The following is a 19,155-nucleotide window of genomic DNA, read 5'->3' as shown; positions in this document are numbered from 1 at the left end:
GTAGTTTATCACTTCAATATAGTCATGCCATCCTCTCTAACCAGTCAGGGCTATAAAAAGGTTTGTAGTTTATCACTTCAATATAGTCCTGCCACCCTCTCTAAACAGTCAGGGCTATAAAAAGGTATGTAGTTTATTACTTCAATATAGTCATGCCATCCTCTCTAAACAGTCGGGGCTATGAAAAGGTACACAGTTTATCACTTCCCTATAGTCCTGCCACCTTCTCTAACCAGTCAGGGGTATGAAAAGGTGCACAGTTTATTACTTCACTATAGTCCTGCCACCCTCTCTAACCAGTCACGGCTATGAAAAGGTGCACAGTTTATTACTTCACTATAGTCCTGCCACCCTCTCTAACCAGTCAGGGCTATGAAAAGGTGCACAGTTTATTACTTCACTATAGTCCTGCCACCCTCTCTAACCAGTCAGGGCTATGAAAAGGTGCACAGTTTATCACAGGCCAGCAATGTGCTGGTCGTAAATCCCTAGTGCTCTCAATAATATTTCCTATTTCATATTTCATAGCCCAGTATCCAGACCATTCTTATTTTTTTAGCTCAACTCAGAAGACGAGATTGAGAATAAGTATTTTATCTCAAACCTTGGCTATAACAATATTCACATATTCCTCCTCAAACTAAGAGTTGAGGTGGACTCAAAACTGAAACAGATTTTATGAACATTAAATTGAGCTTGATGGTCAAATTCATCTAAAAAATTGAGATAAATCTCTGAAGTCAGAGTATTGACTTTAGTTTATGCATGATACTAGCCCAATTATGTTTATTATAGCTGTCTAATTTATAAAACAAGATTGTAAGATAAATTCATACAAATTCAGATATAGTCATTTTTTAATAATAGTAAGTGACTTAAAATATTGCATGATATAAGTGAAGAATGAACTTTGGAGTGCCTGCTTTTGTTAAATCTAAAATCAAAATGTTGTTAATATGCACACCTTATTCATATAATAAATCCTTTTACAACAATAATATCAGGTAATAGAGTATACAAGTTTTTAATTTGTGCAAGATTTGATATTGACCAATATCTTGTGTAAACTCTCACTCATAAATTCTCATGAATACATGCTTAAGATTTTGTCTTGATTTCTAAATTTGAGATGTAGAACATTTTGGTTGTTGCGAAGCCGCCTACTTTTAAGTCTTTTTTTTGTTATTTTCAATATGAACCTTGCTCTGTGTACACTGGGGTTAATGCATTTTCCCTAAGTGTCATCCCAGATTGACCTGTGCAGTTTGCACTGGCTAATCAGGGAAGACACTTCCCGTCTAGAATGGATTGTTATTTTGAGGAGACTTCCTTTAACCAAACACTCCATTAAACCAGAAAGTTTCGTCCCTGATCAGCCTGTGCGAATTGCATAGGCTTTTCTGGGACGACACCTTACGCACATGCATTTTACCCCATTTTCCCAGAACAGGACTCATTTTTATTTGCTTACATTTCTTCACACTTGCTCTACAGATCGATTACAGGGACTTGTTCAAGGCGCCAACATTCGATGAGTTGGAACAGGTTGCCACAGACACCTTTGGTGACCTTAAGAAGCTGGGAGAATGGCAGCTGAAGAGTGTATGGGAGAGGGGGTGAGTGGACTGAACTAATCTCAAAGCTCATTGACTGTAATTCAGCCTGGTTATAGGACTTCCTTTAACCCTTTGACACTTAGATACTTATTTTCACGCATTTGTAGTCCCTCAGAAAATATATTAAATTAAAGACTTTTCTGACTTGATTCAAGTTTTAAAGGCTTCATCTGCAAACCTTAGATACAGATGAGCAGTAAACAGCATAAAACCTGAATAGACTGTGAGTTACTCGCAGGCTGTTCTGGTTTTATGCTGTTTGCACATATCCATTTTCACTTTGCTTCTGGGTGGGAAAGTGTTAAGCAAAAAGTACCGTAAAAGTGGAAAGTTCTGTCCCTGATATGATTTTGCCAACTGCACGGGCTAATCTGAGATGACAATTTAGGCAAAGGCATTAAGTCCCATTTACCCACAGGGAGGCTCATATATTGGTGTGTATGATTTCAGTCAGTTTGATGTGCCCAGTTTCAACTTCCCCGGCCAGTCTCATACATGGAGGGTGACCAGGCTACTCCAGAAGGGTACGCAGAATGCCAATGATTCACTGTTGGGGGTAAGTACATGCAGTTAACTGCTGGGAAGAGCAATGCACATGAACCATTGAGCCTTGTTCTGGAAACACTGGGCTTAATGCATGTGCGTTAAGTGTGCTCTGAGATTAGACTGTGCAGTCTGCACAGGCTATTCAGGGATGACTCTTTCAGCTTTTAGGCAAATGTGTATCTAAATTAAAACTCTTCTTAATGAAAATAAATTAAGGGTTAAAGTGTCATTGCTGATAAGCCTGTGTGGACAGCTCAGTCTTGTCTGGACTATCAGTCTAAGCACATGCATTAAGCTAATATTTCCCAGAACAGGGATAATTAATGCAAAATTTAACATGACTGTGGTATGCTGGTGGCTCATTTTTCTTGAGCGGATTGTGAATTAAATGAGTTTGCTACACTTTCCATTTTTATGCCCCCTTTCGAAGAAAAGGGGGTGTATATTTTTCGCACTGTCCGTCAGTCTGTCAGTCTGTCACACTTTTCGTGTCCGCTCTCTAATTCAAATAGTTTTCATCCGATCTTTACCAAACTTGGTCAGAAGTTGTATCTAGACAATATCTAGGTCAAGTTCGAATATGGGTCATGCCGGGTCAAAAACTAGGTCACGGGGTCACTTAGTGCATTTCAATAACTTCTATCAAAGCGTTTATTGGGGGCATATGTCATCCTCTGGAGACAGCTCTTGTTATGACATTTTTTTATATATATGAAGTGTCTTCAAAAAACAAAAACAAAAAGAATTTTTACCAAGTAGGTATCTCCTTTTAACAAAAATTACCATAATTCAGAAAGTTTGGTCCCTGACTAGCTCGTGTGGACTGCACAGGCTAGTCTGGGACGACACTTTACGATACTTTAAGCACATGCATTAAGCCCTGTTTTCCCAGACCTATGCCCATGTATTTGTTTGCAGGACATGGCTTTGGCACTGCGCCTGCTGATCATCACAGCCAAGAACCGGTTTATCTCCAATACCTTCAGCCTCTCACAGTCGTTGAAAAGCTGGGGCACTGGAGTGTGGAAGCTTATGGGTAGGCACATGAATGTGTTCCATAGAAAACTAGGCTGACTACTTGTATTTGAGCCTCAGTGTGGGAATATCAGGGTTTGATGCATATGGGTAAAGTGTCGTCCCAGATTAGTCTTTGCAGTCTAGACATGCTCCTCAGGGACAACACTTTTCACATTAACTAGATTTTTGTTCAGATGAAACATTCTTTAATAAAAAAAACCTTTATAGTGGAAAGTGTTGTTCCTTGTAAGTCTGTGCGTACTGCACATGCTCATCTGGGAAAACACTTAATACTGATTCATTGAACCCCTTTTCCCCAGAGCCGGGCTCTTTTTTTACTCGGCTAACTGGACTACACATGAGAGGATAGTGGTTTGATTCCCATCCCAAGGCCACATAATTTGTGCAGAGATTGGTTATATAACCACCATCCCCTATATCTTTCAAGTTGGGCAGTTGTTTTTAACTGGCATGAGTATGTGAACTTAGTGCTGGTAAACCAGCTAACCCAGTACATGTATATATGTGTGTAGGTTTTATGATATCCCTGAAATGATGAACAAATCCAAACAAACAACGAAAACAACAGTTTTTTTCCCTGATTTGCCCTCAGAAATAGGGCATTTGGTTCATTATCCGTCAGTGGATAGTTGTTTTTTATGTCCCCCACTATAGTAGTGGGGGACATATTGTTTTTGCTCTGTCTGTTTGTTGGTCTGTTGGTCTGTTGGTTGGTCTGTTGGTTGGTCTGTTTGCGCCAACTTTAACATTTTGCAATAACTTTTGTTATATTTAATATAGCAACTTGATATTTGGCATGCATGTGTTTCTCATGGAGCTGCACATTTTGAGTGGTGAAAGGTCAAGGTCAAGGTCATCCTTCAAGGTCAGAGGTCAAATATATGTGACAAAAATCGCTCATTTTATGAATACTTTTGCAATATTGAAGATAACAACTTGATATTTGGCATGCATGTGTATCTCATGGGGCTGCACATTTTGAGTGGTGAAAGGTCAAGGTCAAGGTCATCCTTCAAGGTCAGAGGTCAAATATATGTGGCCCAAATCACTTATTTTATAAATACTTTTGCAATATTGAAGATAACAACTTGATATTTGGCATGCATGTGTATCTCATGGGGCTTCACATTTTGAGTGGTGAAAGGTCAAGGTCAAGGTCATCCTTCAAGGTCAGAGGTCAAATATATGTGGCCCAAATCGCTTATTTTATGAATACTTTTGCAATATTGAAGATAGCAACTTTATATTTGGCATGCATGTGTATCTCATGGAGCTGCACATTTTGAGTGGTGGAAGGTCAAGGTCATCCTTCACAAGGTCAAGGTCATCCTTCAAGGTCAAACGTCATATAGGGGGACATTGTGTTTCACAAACGCATCTTGTTTGTAGGTGGGTCAGTCCATCCAAACTCTATTTACTTTCTGTATCTAAGAAAGACCTGGGTGGATTAAAATAAAACTTGAGTTATACTCCAAATGAGTCATACTCCATATTGCTAAGGAATTTTCGCATGCAACTTTCAATGTCTGTGGTCACGGTCATCATTAAAAGTAAAGGTACATGAATTATTGTTTCTGCTTCATAACTTGTGTATGCCTCAGAGGAACTTAATGTTAGTTTGGATTATTAATACGCCTATCAGATGATGTGTTGCGTACAATTCTAATTGCTCCTCAGTGAAAGGTCAAGGTCACAATTAAAGATAATAGGTCACTGACCTCAATACTTGTTCTTTAACTATTTATTCCCTGGAGGAATTCGGTATCATTCTGAATAATTACACCCACACTGGCAATAGAATATGTGCAATGCTAATTCTCTTGAATGCAATGTTGGATTACAATTTAGAGTCAAAGTTTATGAATTTTATTTGTGGTGTTTTACTTGTTGTCCCCTACCGGTTTCACCGGAGGGGACTTATGGTTTTCGCTCTGTGTGTCCGTCTGTCCGTCAGTCTGTCACACTTTTCTAGATCCTGCCATAATTTTGAAAGTTCTTCATATTTTTTCATGAAACTTGAAACATGGACAGATGGCAATATAGAGAATATGCACATCATTTCATTTTATTCCTACGTCAAGAATTCTGGTTGCTATGGCAACAAATAGACTAGAAATACTGCTGAAAATGGTGGATCCTGCACACTTTTCTGGATCCTGCGATAACTTTAAAAGTTCTTCATATTTTTTCATGAAACTTGAAACTGGAATAGATGGCAATATGGACATTATGCACGTCAATTCATTTTCTTCCTACGTCAAAAATTCTGGTTGCTATGGCAACAGAAAAATTTCTGACAATGGTGGAGCCGGTAGGGGACATATATTGCTTGGCAATAGTCTTGTTTTATCTCCTAAGCTAACAAGCACATACTTAGGGGACATATTTCACCTCATGTCACTTTCCTGGTTTTATATATATTATAAGCTTTGCACTGGGGTATAGTTTATGATTAGCAATACAGTGATTGTAATGATGAAATAAATGTATAGTGTAATCTGAAGTGGTTGTAGAAGAATACATTAATGTTTGTTTTCAAAATTAAGTTACCTATGTTTCAAAGAAATTAAATCAATATTGCCTTAATAAGCCACACAATCCGGACTCATATATTTCAAGGTATTTAAGTGTACTCACATCTCCAATAGTAATACAATGAATGATGGTAAGTCAAAAACAGTTTATTTTATTAGTTGAATTTTATGTATTTTCCCATTTTTCTGCAGATATTGTTTTTGGAATGCCTTCGACGGGCAGTGGTGATTTAGCTTCCAAAATGCGCTCAGAGAGACAGAAATATCTCATAGCAGAACTGGACATAAAGGTACTTGTTGTATTAACATCCTTGTAAGGGGAACGTTATATGCAGGGGAAAGGGATTAATTGACACTGTCTTAAGATGATGAGATGCATGAAATATTCCCCCATCTTCCTTTCTGCTTATTTGTACATGAAGTCAGTTATCTAATAATTTCCTGTAAAGTGTCGACCTTGGAAGAATGGTTTCACACTCAAGCTAGTTTACTGCTTGGTAAAGAAATATTGTACTATGTATTGTAAATGCTTTTAAATTACTTGATATTTTTCTTGGACCATTTAAACAAAAATATGTATTGTTTGTATGTATGTAAGTGCGAACGTGCATGCGTGTACGTGTGCGCGGTGTGTGTGTGCGTGTGTATGTAACAGCGAGTGTGAATTCGCCTGAGTGCATGCCTTTTATTTGCCTCTCATGAAATGATTAAAACTGACAATGAATGTTGTATGTGTGTGAACTATATGAATGAATGCACTGTATATTGTTTTAATCTTTTGAAAATCAAAAAAAATTATGAACAAGTGATCAATATATGTTATATTATATTACCAATGTGCTATGTATAAACATGTAAATGCTGCACATGTATATGTCAAACATGGTAAAATAAATGAAAAAAAAAAGAAAAAAAGCTAGTTTACTGCACATTTCTCTTTCAGTGTTGAAAACATTAAGTGCATATTTGCAGCCATTGTCTAATAAATTGGCAATTTCATCCTTACAACATTGCTTTGAGCCTAACAGTTTCATTATCAATATAAGCCTGGCTCAATTATAACCGGGTTTAATGCATGTGCACAGGCTAATCAGTGAAGACACTTTCCGCTTTTATTGTATTTTACATTTAAAGGAAGTCATTTTTGAGGAAAAATCAAGTTTCGGCAGAAAGTTTTTTCCCTGATTAGCATGTGTGTTCTGCACAGGCTTATTTGGGATATCACTTTACACACATGCATTTAACCCCATTTTCCTGGAACAAGGCTCATATATAACTGTATATAAGTTCAAATTCAATATTTTTCATTTCTTTCAGCCCAGTCATCGCCACAGCTTTGCAAAGTTCTCTCAGTTTGTTATAGATTACAGCCGACTTTCCCCTAAAGAACGCTTCAAGGTATTTGAAACAACTAGATTATATATTTACCATTCTTATAGTAATTATCCTCACATACAGTACCAAAATGGCAATTTATCTGAAGTGTAGCAATTGTTTATTGGATTGTGATTGTCACAGCCTTGTGGTTGGGTGTCTGGGTTCAATACCCAATCAGGGACCATTTTCATAATATTTTTTATGACACCAGGGCCTGCATTCACCCACCAGTTCTTTGACTTAATAATACAGAATTAGAATCAAGAAAAAAATGTCCAGCATTTCAATATAAACACGCTACACATGCTTGTTAATGTCACAGACAATTTGCTTTAAATTAAGAATTGTACTATAACAGGTGTTTAATTCCATGTCATATTGAACTCACAGTATTTTGCGATGAGAACAAACTTGTTTAAAGAATATTCTTTCTTTTTAGATTTTAGTCTGAGATTGGTCGGTGAATATGGGGCCTAGGGAACTTTTTCCTTATATTTCAAAAGACACCAAATATTTTTATGCCCCCGGATCGAAAGATTGGGGGCATATTGTTTTTGGCCTGTCTGTCTGTCATTCATTCATTCATTGTGTGTGTCCCAAAACTTTAACCTTGGTTAAAGTTTTGCAATAACTTTTGCATTATTGAAGATAGCAACTTGATATTTGGCATGCATGTGTTTCTCATGGAGCTGCACATTTTGAGTGGTGAAAGGTCGAGGTCATCCTTCAAGGTCAAAGGTCAAATATATGGCTTCAAAGCAGCGCAATAGGGGGCATTGTGTTTCTGACAAGCACATCTCTAGATTCTTATCAGTAAACCAACTTTGGTGTATCTCTATAAAACTCAGGCTTGTTATGCAATCAAGCTTTAATATTCTAGCCAAGTTTGCATGATTTAAAGGTGAGTGATTCATTTAACCCTTTTCCACTTATATGCATATTTTTATGCATTTGTAGTCCCTTAGAAAGGTATATTTTATTAAAGACCTTTCTTACCAAATTCAAGTTTTAAAGACTTAATTTCCAAACCTAAGATACTGATGAGCAGCAAGCAACAAAAAACCTGAACAGACTGCCAGTTACTCGCAGGCTGTTCTGGTTTATGCTGTTTGCACATAGCCATTTTTACTTTGCTTCTCAGTGGGAAAGGGTTAAACTGCATGTTCATGAAACAATGGCTTCATTGAGCTCCACTCATTTCAGAGAGGTGATGTGAATCCACCTCCCATTCCATACATCTACCAAACACCCAAGGGACAGGACATAGATCTGAGGTTACTCAATAAAGGTATGCAATTTGGCAAACAACACCAACCTCATGTTTGTCTACTCATTTCAAACTTGTCTGCGTGGATAAATACAATATTTTGAGCTATACTTCTTAGTTGTTTGTCAGCACAATGTTCTAGTGATTGCAATAACTCCATTGAACCTTTTCTACTATCGATCTTCAATTGAAATTGTACACATGTGTTAGGGGGGCAATTTTTGAGGCTTATAACTGAGGGTCATAAATCTGACCTGCAATTTATTAAGATTAAGCCATGTTCATTCTTAGAAATTAATTTTTGTGTGCAAAAACTCCCTATCTTTATATCAAGTAAGGAGATTCAATTAAAATTTAATACATGTCTTATGGGTTGATATATATTGTCACTGACAAAGGGACATGATTCTTATGTGAAAATAGGCTTGATTATGCCCCTTTTATTCTGTGAATAGGTCAATGTTTGTGTATCTACTAAGATATGACTTTAGGATGATAATGTAAGGTTCCACTCTTTATTTACATTTTAAAAGAGTTCAGTGGTTTAATAACGCTGGAATTATAATTTCATTACATCAGATAACTAGTGCATTTACAGTAAACATTGAATAATATTCATAATTTTTTATTGTTATTTGAAACTGTTTAAAACAGACTGCACATTCTAATCTGGGACTTGCTATCTTGTATATGCAGACGTGTTTATCCACTGTCGGCTGGTGCTTCAAATATGATTCAAAAGTGATTCAAATATGATTCATTTGCTGTCATGTTTCCACAGATGTGTTGAACCACTGTCTGCCGGTGCTTAGCAACATCCTTGATCGAGAGAGCCAGGGCTGGTACATCAACTACAGACACAAGCTTATCCTCAAACTCAAAGGTATGGTATAACATTTTGCCAAGGCATAGCAGTTTAATCCCCACTGCGAGAGCATTCTATAAATCTCCCCCGAAGGCATGGAGTCCTGGATCTACGCAGGAAATGGACTCAAGAGTGTTAAAAAAAAAGTCTTAGGCTTTCAATGCAATTGAGCTAAAATAAATAGATTTAAAATACAAGTATGGTTGCCACTGGTTACCAAGAAAGACTGCGTTCTAAGTAAGCCCAACATTTGAGCCTTGCTCTGGGAAAACTGGGTTTCACCCTTTGCATGCTGGGAAATTTGTCGTCTGCTAAAATGTTGTCTGCTGAATTTATAAAATTAGCATTTTCTTTGATTTTTTTAAAAAGAATACTATCAGAATAACAAACAGTTTGGATCCTAATGAGACGCCACGTTCTGTGGCGTCTCATCTGGATCCAAACTGTTTGCAAAGGCCTTCAAAATTCGGTTCCAGCGCTGCAAGGGTTAATACATGTGGGTAAGGTGTCATCTCAGATTAGCCTTCACAGTCCACACAGGCTAATCAGGGACACACTTCCTGTCTAAATTGAATTTGCGTTTAGAAAAGACTTCCGTTAAATAAAATAAACAACAACAGAAAGTATTGTTTCTTATAAGCCTGTGCAGTCTGCACAGGCTAATCTGGGACAACCCTTTAGGCACAAGCATTAAACCCCCTTTTCCTAGAATGAGATTCATTTACTGGCTTCTTTTGAACTTTTATGATCACAACCATTATTTAATTGTTTCCTTTTATTTAATTGTCATACTCTGTTTTGTTTAACTTACTCTGAATTCTAAACAAATATATTTATTGTTATTGTGGTATCTTTAGCTCGACTATTATATATGAAATATATATAGTGGAGCTATCCTACTCAGCCCGGCGTCGGCGTTAGCGTTAGCGTGCAAATGTAAAAGTTTGCATTCTGCCCCAAATATTTCCTATGTCCCTTGACATATTGCTTTCATATTTTGCATACTTCTTTACCAACATGACCCTATCCTATAAACAAGAGAAGACAACTGTATCAAGCATTTTGTAAGAATTATGGCCATTTTTTCACTTAAAATATGCATATTATTGATAAATCTATGTTAAAGTTTGCGTACCACCTCAAATATTTCCTATGTCCCTTGACATTTTGCTTTCATATTTTGCATACTTCTTGAACAACATGACCCCAATCTATAAACAAGACAGACAACTGTATCAAGCATTTTGACAGAATTATGGCCCCTTTTATACTTAGATAATTGAACATTTGGTTAAGTTTTGTGTTTTGGTCCATTTTACTCCTAAAGTATCATAGCTATTGCTTTTTAGACTTGGGAAACTCGCTACTATCATAAGGGGACTGTACAGGGCAAGTTGCATAACTCTGGTTTTGCTTTTTAACGGAATTATGGCCCATTTTTGTCTTTGTAACTTTGAATATTTTGTTAAATTTTGTGTTTAGATCCACTTTACTTCTAAAGAATCAATGCTATTGCTTTCAAACTTCAAATACTTTCTTACTATCATGATGTTACTGTACCTGGCAAGTTGAATTTGACCTTGAGCATTGAATGACCTTGACTCAAGGTCAAATTAATAAATGTTGCTTAAATTGCCATCACTTCTTTATTTATGATTACATTTGATTCATACTTTGACAAAACAACACTTACCTGACATAACACAATGGACTCCACCTAGACCATCCCCCATACCCCACCCCAGAATCCCCCCCCCACACCAAAGAAAATAAAATAAATTATTTTTGTTTCTTATTTAATTATTTTTGTTTCTTATTTATGAAAGATCATTATTAAATGGCCACAGACCCATATTATACCCCCCTCTCCATGATGACTTACGTTATACTGTCAAGCACTCAAATAGTCAAGCCCGCTGTCCTCTGACAGCTCTTGTTACTTGATATAAGCAATCCTCGTAGTATCACAAAATATAATGACAACAAATGAACTCTTCAAATGCAATCATAAATAAAGAAGAAACACTTACCTGACATACCACAATGGACTCCACCCAAACCATCCCCCACGCCCCACCCCAGAATCCCCCCCCCCCCCAAAACAAAATAAAAAATTCTTTCTTTTTTTTTGAAATATCATCTAGTAAATGTCCACACACCCACATTATACCCCCTCTCCATGATGGCTTATGTTATAATGTTAAGCACTCGAATAGTTGAGCGCGCTGTCCTCTTACAGCTCTTGTTACTTGTATTTCTAGTTGTTAAAATACTTTCTAAACTGGAGTAAAAGCATACAAGGAGTTACTGAAAATCTAGTACATACCCAAGTAACATACTAGTCTTGTTACTGTTTTGTTCAACTATGCTATCCACAATACTCTATCTCATAGTAAGGCTAGCAACAGCCTCCTGGCAAGATGGTTAAATCTGGACAAGTGTTCGCCAACTAATTCTAAGACTTTAGTCTAAAATTAAGATTATTCTTTAAACTGTTTTGTTCTTACAGTATAATGCTTTTCAATATGACAGAAAATTGAACACCTGTAAAAAAAACAAGTCTTAATTAAGGTTAGTTTTATAACAACACGATTGAAATTTATAGCCTGTATATATTCAAAGGCTGAACATATTTTTCTTGGTTCTAAGTCTATTCTTGATTCTTAAGTCTTAGAATGGCTTGATGAATACGGGCCATAATTCTACATGCTTAGCTTGACTTTGCAGTGACCATTGGTGTTTTGTTTTGCAATATGATCAACTTACCATGTAACAAAAAGCATATGAAATATTGGTTATTAAGAAAGAATGTTTAATCAGCGATTGTTAAGTTACAGAATGGTCAGTAATATACTCAAAAGATTTGCATTAATTTACATATGAGCCACTCTGGGAAAACTGGACTTAATTCATGTGCATTAGTTGTCATCCAAGATTAGCCATTTCAGACTGCACAGGCTAATCTGGGACAACACTTTACATACATGCACAAAGCCCAGTTTTACCAGAGAGTGGCTCATATTTGTTTTGTTTTATTAGACATCTGTCAGTGTTCATGTGTTTGTTATGTTCTGATTCTGTTCTGTATTTCAGGAGATGGGCTGACCAATGAGGAGATATCTAAGGTGAGGAGAGAACAGATTGAACATGTGAATGACAACACTATCAACAATAGAATATTGTGGTGTTTTTAAGACCTTTCCACCAAATACCAAAGACTTAGCCTCACTCTGGGAAAATAGGGTTAATTCATGTGCGTCAGTTTCATCCCAGATAAGCCTGTGCAGTCCACACAGGCTAATTAAGGACAACGCTTTCCCATTTTATTGTATTTTTCTTTTAAAAAAAGTCTCTGCTTTCTGAAAATCCAGTTTACCGGTAGGCGGAAGTTGCATCCTTGATTAGCCTGTATTTACTGCACAAGCTTATCTGAGATGTCTGTCACTTTATGAACACATGCATTAAACTACATTTTCCCAGAGAAAGGCAAAAATGTTTCCAAAAATCCTTTCCAATGGACTTCTTACTAAGCGACATTAAAAAAAGCAAAATATTTTGACTTTTGTCAAATAATAATTTGGTTAATATGAAGCATATATAGTTTTTATTTGCCATTGATGATGATGCTGTGGGAGTGAATAGAATAAGCACACAAACTTTGTAGATCATCTTTGCATACAGGCAAGTATGTTTTCCTTTGCACATTTCTTACAAATTAAGTTGTTTTTGGTAAATAAAACAGTGTTGTTTTTTCATCAGAACTTAAGCCTTTTAAAGAAGGGTTTATCTATTAAAGAAGGCCTATGGCTAAACAATGCAGCAATAGAAGTATTGTGGTATTTGAAATATTTGGTTGATTGAATAACAAGTTTATGATGTGATTCTTTATGAACAAGTTTATAAGTCAGTTTTTTTTCACCATTTTAGGAATGGGGCTGTGGCCCTTTTGGTTGACAAAATTGCGTCGTTTTGACCAAAATTGTTGTGTGCATTTTTTTATGCTTACAAATACTTTAAATTGAGAATATGTGTTAAAAAAAAGTTATTCTAACTAAATTCAAGTTATAGAGATGGATAGGGAGATGAAATAAATATATCAATTTAATAAAGAAAAATATTGAAATATTTATTTTCTTTCCTTGTTTAAACCTTTGTTTTGGAATTTTTATGGTGGTATTTTGGAAAAAATACTTTTTTGACTTTGGGAAAAGGGGTGTATTTTGGCCAAAAGAACACTGTTTAAATTATGCTTTATGTTAACATTTAGAGGGTTAATGAAATGGTGAAGGAAGAATACCTGCACAGGGTGTACAAGGCAATACTGAACAACGCTGAGCTGGAGAGTGTGGAAGTGGGAATTGGTAAGAACTGTGTAACCTTCTTGGAGTGTTCCTTCCATTTGTGTGGAATGTGGATTTGCGAAAGACTTGCCTCATTTGGTGATCATGTAGTGTTTTCCTGAATCTTAACACTTGGATGTCTTTTGGAGAGCTGTATACTTTGGGGGGGGGGTGAGTTATAAAAAAAAATTGTTTGTAAACAGAAAATTATTAATAACGGTAGTTAGTACCAGTGCACATTAAGGTCTAATTTGCTATCGTTTATTTGTCTATTTGGATCCAAATTATTTCTTTGGAGAATACCTAGGTAGCAGGGGTCAATTTGACCTACTTTGGCTCAAAATTAAAATAAAAATCCTTGAAATGTCACAGGGGCAGGTCAGCACATAAGGCAGTGACAAAGATGCTGAGATGACCTGTGAATAACTTTGACTTACAGAATAGTTCATTAGGAAACTTGTGGACTTAATATTCATAACAAGTGGAATATTGTTGATAAACATTTGAACTTTCAAAATTCAACACAAAGTTCAGTTGATTTGGGAAAATTGTTTAAGTGTTATTCAAGTTTAGAAAATGCAGTCCACATAGGCAAATCTTAACACTTTCTGCTTTTATTGTATTTTTTGGTTGAAGGGAAGTCCCTTCTTATAGAAAATTGAGCTAAGGCAGAAAATGTTGTGCCTGATAGGCCTGTTCTGATTGCACAAGCTAATCTGGGACGACACTTTATGCAAATGCATTAAACCCCGTTTTCCTGGAGTGAGGCTAATTTCTATACTTGCACTGTTTATTTCCTGTGACCAGGTGCCGTACTTGTTCAGCAGGCCAAGGCGGTGATGTTGATGAAGAAGGCCATTGTGAATATCGAGACTAAAATGCAATCCCACAAGGGCCAGGTACGCAGAAAACATGGCGCATGCAGGGATTGGTTTTGTAAACTGTTCTTACCCATATATTTTATCTGGATAGCTAACAAAAATTTCTTTGACTAATAAAAGAGAATAGGTCAAATTCATAAATGGGTCATTTAATCTGACAAATAAGAACATTGAAACTTAGATGCAGTCGCACAAGGGTCAGGTATGCAGAAAACATTTGGCCTGCAAGATTATCCCTGTCCTGCTCAGAAGCAAAGTGAAAATTCCTAGATCTAAATGTTATACAACCAGAACAGTTGCTCATTAGCCTGTAGTAGCACAGGCAAATATAATATTTTCTAATTTTTACAAGAATAAACAAATAACTAGTGGTTAATTGATGTTTCAGTTGTTGGCACATTTGAAGAAAGCCTACCCGGTGAAATCCAGAATCAAGGGCTGGGTGAATGAACAAACACAGAATTTTGAGGTAGCTTTATAATGAATTTGAACTTTTGAGGATGCTTTAAAGTGTTTATGAACAATTGAGGTAGCTTTAAAGTGTTTGAATACTCTAGGTAGCTGTAAAGTGTGTTTCAACCTTTGAGTAAGTTTTAAAGTTTGTTTCTACACTTACGGTAGCTTTAAAGTCAGTTTGAATTCTTGAGGTAGCTTTAAAGTGTGTTTGAACACTTGAGGTAGCTTTATAGTGTGTTTGAACACTTAATGTAGCATTAAAGTGTGTTTGAGTGCTTGAGGTAGCTTTAAAGTGTGTTTGAACACTTGAGGTAGCTTGAAAGTATTTTTGTACGCTTCAAGTAGCTTTAAAGTGAGTTTGAACACTTGAGGTAGATTTAAAGTGTGTTTGAACTAATGAGGTAGCTTTAAAGTGTGTTTGAACACTTGAAGTAGCTTTAAAGTGAGTTTGAACACTTGAGGTAGCTTTAAAGTGAGTTTGAGCACATGAGGTAGCTTTAAAGTGAGTTTGAACACATGAGGTAGCTTTAAAGTGAGTTTGAACACTTGAGGTAGCTTTAAATTGTGTTTGAAAACTTGAGCCTCTTCAGAAGAAAAATAAACTTGTATTGTTAATACATGTGTACATGGGCAGTTATCGAAATTGGCAATTTATTTAACTTGTTTGTTTAAATCATAGTGGTGATCTTTTTTATTAAATCGTAATTGTAAATATTTATTGAACTGTTTTGTTCTGTTTTTATGCCCCCGAAGGTGGGCATATAGTGATCGCACTGTCTGTCTGTCTGTCTGTCCGTCTGTGTGTCTGTCCGTCACACTTTTTTGTAAAATGCTCATAACTTCTATGTCGCTTCAGATGTAACCTTCATATTTGGTATGCATGTGTATATGGACAAGGCCTTTCCATACGCTCACATATTTTGACCCCTTTCACCTTGACCTTGAATTTAAAGTCTGTGTTTAGGTTTTGAAATCTGCATTTAGGTTTCAAAAAATGCTCATAACTTCTAAGTCGCTTATTTTAACCCCTTTGACCTTGACCTTGAACTTAGGGTCAGCGTTAATGTTTCTAAATCTGCGTTTAGGTTTCGAAAAATGCTCATAACTTCTATGTCGCTTCATATGTAACCTTCATATTTGGTATGCATATGTATATAGGCAAGGCCTTTCCATACGCACACAAATTTTTACCCCTTTCACCTTGACCTTGAACTTAGGGTCCGCGTTTAGGTTTCGAAATCTGCGTTTAGGTTTCGTAACATGCTCATAACTTCTATGTCGCTTCTGATGTAACCTTCATATTTGGTATGCATGTGAATATGGACAAGGCCTTTCCATACTCACACAATTTTTTACCCCTTTCACCTTGACCTTGAACTTGGGGTCCTCGTTTAGGTTTCAAAATGCTCATAACTTCTATGTGGCTTCATATGTAGCCTTCATATTTGGTATGCATGTGTAAATCGCTCCATTGGTGCAAAAAGGTACCATGTGACATTGAAATTAGAAGGTGCTTGGTACCTTTTTGCACCAATGTGGCAAATTATAGACAAGGCCTTTCCATAGGCACACAAATGTTTACCCCTTTCACCTTGACCTTGAACTTAGGGTCCGTGCTTAGGTTTCGAAATCTGGGTTTAGGTTTTGAAAAATGATCATAACTTCTATGTCACTTCAGATGTAACCTTCATATTTGGTATGCATGTGTATATGGACAAAGCCTTTCCATAGGCACACCCCTGTGGCCATGACCTTGAAGTTTGGGTCGGCATTTAGGTTTCGAAAATTTCTTCTATTATTTAGCTGTCTTACATAACTATCAAAGCGTTTTTTGGGGGCATATGTCATCCTATGGAGACAGCTCTTGTTTTTAGCTCACCTGAGCACAACGTGCTCGTGGTGAGCTTTTGTGATCGCCTTTTGTCCGTCGTCAATCGTCCGTTGTGCGACGTCAACATTTGCCTTGTTCACTGTCTAGAGGCCACATTTATTGTCCGATGTTCATGAAATTTGGTCAAAAGATTGGTCTTAATGATCTTGGATGAGTTCGAAAATGGTTATGTTTGCTTGAAAAACATGGCTGCCAAGGGGCGGGACATTTTTCCTTAAATGGCTTTAGTAAAATCTTGTTAACACTCTAGAGACCACATTTATTGCCCAATCCTCATGAAATTTGGTCAGAAGATTAATCCCAATAATATCTTGGACAAGTTCGAAAATGATGCGGGTGGGTTGAAAAACATGACTGCCAGGGGGCGGGGCATTTTTCCTTATATGGCTATAGTAAAACCATGTTAACACTCTAGAGGCCACATTTATTGTCCAATCTTCATGAAACGTGCTCAGATGATTTGTCCCAATGATATCTTGGATGAGTTCAAAAATGGTAGCCTTTGCTTGAAAAACATGGCTGCCAAGGGGCGGGGCATTTTTCCTTATTTGGCTATATATGGCTATATTAAAATCTTGTTAACACTCTAGAGGCCACATTTATTGTCTGATCTTCATGAAACTTGGTCAGAACATTCATCCCAATGATATCTTGGACGAGTTTGAAAATGATTCCGGTTGTTTGAAAAACATGGCCGCTAGGGGGCAGGGCATTTTTTCATATATGACTATAGTAAAACCTTGTTAACAATCTAGTTATGTTATAAAGTGTTGCTTTAATGTATTCTTACAATGAAGACAATGTTAAGTTAATATCCTTCCTATTTTGCATATTAAACTTGCAATAATCTATAGATTCTTAAAATTAAATAACACCATTAATTCATAACCTCTTTAAAATTATTTATTTAATTCAGTTGCCCAATCTTCATGAACTTTGGTCAGAACATTTGTTTCCTGTGTAGTAAAGTTTGGTTTTATTATGTCATTATTATGTACTATTAACTGTATTATTTAATTTTTCATAACACAGAATTTTCATAATTAACATAACTGTTTTAGTCATTATTACTTATGGTAAGCCTATCAACTAAGAGATAGCTGAAAGAAAGACAACATGTACACAATTTTGCAGTATCTATCTCCCTTGTTTAACCTGCTGAGTCATGTTTCCCAATCTATTTTTACTTCTGCTTTAGAATTTGTAAGACCCCTTGGTTTCAAAACACGTAAAGGGTAAATATTTCAAAATGCATATTTTTCTAGTATAATGACATTATTTGGCTAAGTTGTAATTTCTTGTGTAAATCTGCAAATTAATCTATAATGGGAACTATTACTGATAAGCCATCTTTGAGAAATTCCCTGCAGATATTGATCATTGCAGTGTGTAACTTTTTCGGCGTAAGCTGTATCAAAGACCTATAGATAACACAGATTGGAAACTTCGCGCCTTATCGGGCTATCTCTCGGCGGGGTCACGTGGTCGAGAAACCGATAAGTACACTGAGGATCAGCAGACGATTTATTCCATGAATCAATCGGAGTAGTCCGGAGATAACCGGTGTATCACGATTGCGATAAGATAGCGACGCGTCAGTAGCAACGGCTACGATTATCGAGCAAAGTTATGCGAAAATGTTACGGCGCTATGAAAGGCGGCTGTAACTTGGTCAATAATGATCCGATTTTTATAAAATAAAGTTTCATAGAAACATGGGTAATTATGTTTTTTTTGAAGAATGCTGTTGAATAGTTTATTTGAAAGGCTTTTGCTGATAAAATATTCTTGTATAATTTGGTTTTTCAAACAGTTAAAACCTTATAAAATATAATTATTTCAAAACGGATAGATATATGTGGACTCATAGATATATGTCTCTGATTAAAACAACATTACAGTATAATAAATGCTATGATCGTTCGATCCAAAAACGGTTTCAGTTAGACTCATTTCAATATTGAAGGGTAGATTTTTTCAATTGTTTAATTCTCTTTTTATTTAGATCTTATTCATGAGTTATAGGTAATTAAAGTTTTGTTTGTAATCCAGTTTTTTTCTTTTGGTAATTAAATTAAGCTTTCAGTATCGTGGGCTAGGATTTCGCGAAAAGAAAAAAACAACAACATTTCACGCGCGTGTTAATCGTCGGATCAATTAGCGAACTGAAAAAGATGCTTTGTGTGTTTTTTCTTTATTCTTGAGAATTAATTAAAAGAAGGGATCCTAACTTCAATTATCAGTTTGCGTTGTCGATTGATTTTAATTGTGTGATCAGTGGCCGCGGCTGGCGAATTTTTATATAGTCATCTCACAGCTTTTGTTTGTGTTTAAATAGTAATCT

General features: G+C 36.2%; 1 protein-coding gene across 2 annotated transcripts in view; it reads left to right on the top strand.

The window, feature by feature from the left end:
- LOC127867377 (uncharacterized) overlaps nt 1–19,155 on the top strand; it is a 186,051-nt gene that overhangs the window by 30,726 nt on the left and 136,170 nt on the right. For both annotated transcript variants that reach the window (XM_052408477.1, XM_052408476.1), the window contains exons 5-15: nt 1,495–1,616; nt 2,067–2,172; nt 3,081–3,198; nt 5,927–6,024; nt 7,052–7,132; nt 8,315–8,399; nt 9,160–9,261; nt 12,337–12,368; nt 13,511–13,604; nt 14,391–14,482; nt 14,853–14,933. In XM_052408477.1, coding sequence (XP_052264437.1) covers nt 1,495–1,616; nt 2,067–2,172; nt 3,081–3,198; nt 5,927–6,024; nt 7,052–7,132; nt 8,315–8,399; nt 9,160–9,261; nt 12,337–12,368; nt 13,511–13,604; nt 14,391–14,482; nt 14,853–14,933 — 1,011 coding nt within the window. The remainder of the gene's footprint in view (nt 1–1,494; nt 1,617–2,066; nt 2,173–3,080; nt 3,199–5,926; nt 6,025–7,051; nt 7,133–8,314; nt 8,400–9,159; nt 9,262–12,336; nt 12,369–13,510; nt 13,605–14,390; nt 14,483–14,852; nt 14,934–19,155) is intronic.

The sequence above is a fragment of the Dreissena polymorpha genome, chromosome 2 (assembly GCF_020536995.1).
Source record: "Dreissena polymorpha isolate Duluth1 chromosome 2, UMN_Dpol_1.0, whole genome shotgun sequence".
Classification (NCBI taxonomy): domain Eukaryota; kingdom Metazoa; phylum Mollusca; class Bivalvia; order Myida; family Dreissenidae; genus Dreissena; species Dreissena polymorpha.
Note: the sequence above shows the minus strand (reverse complement) of the source record. Positions and strands in the feature narration are given on the sequence as shown.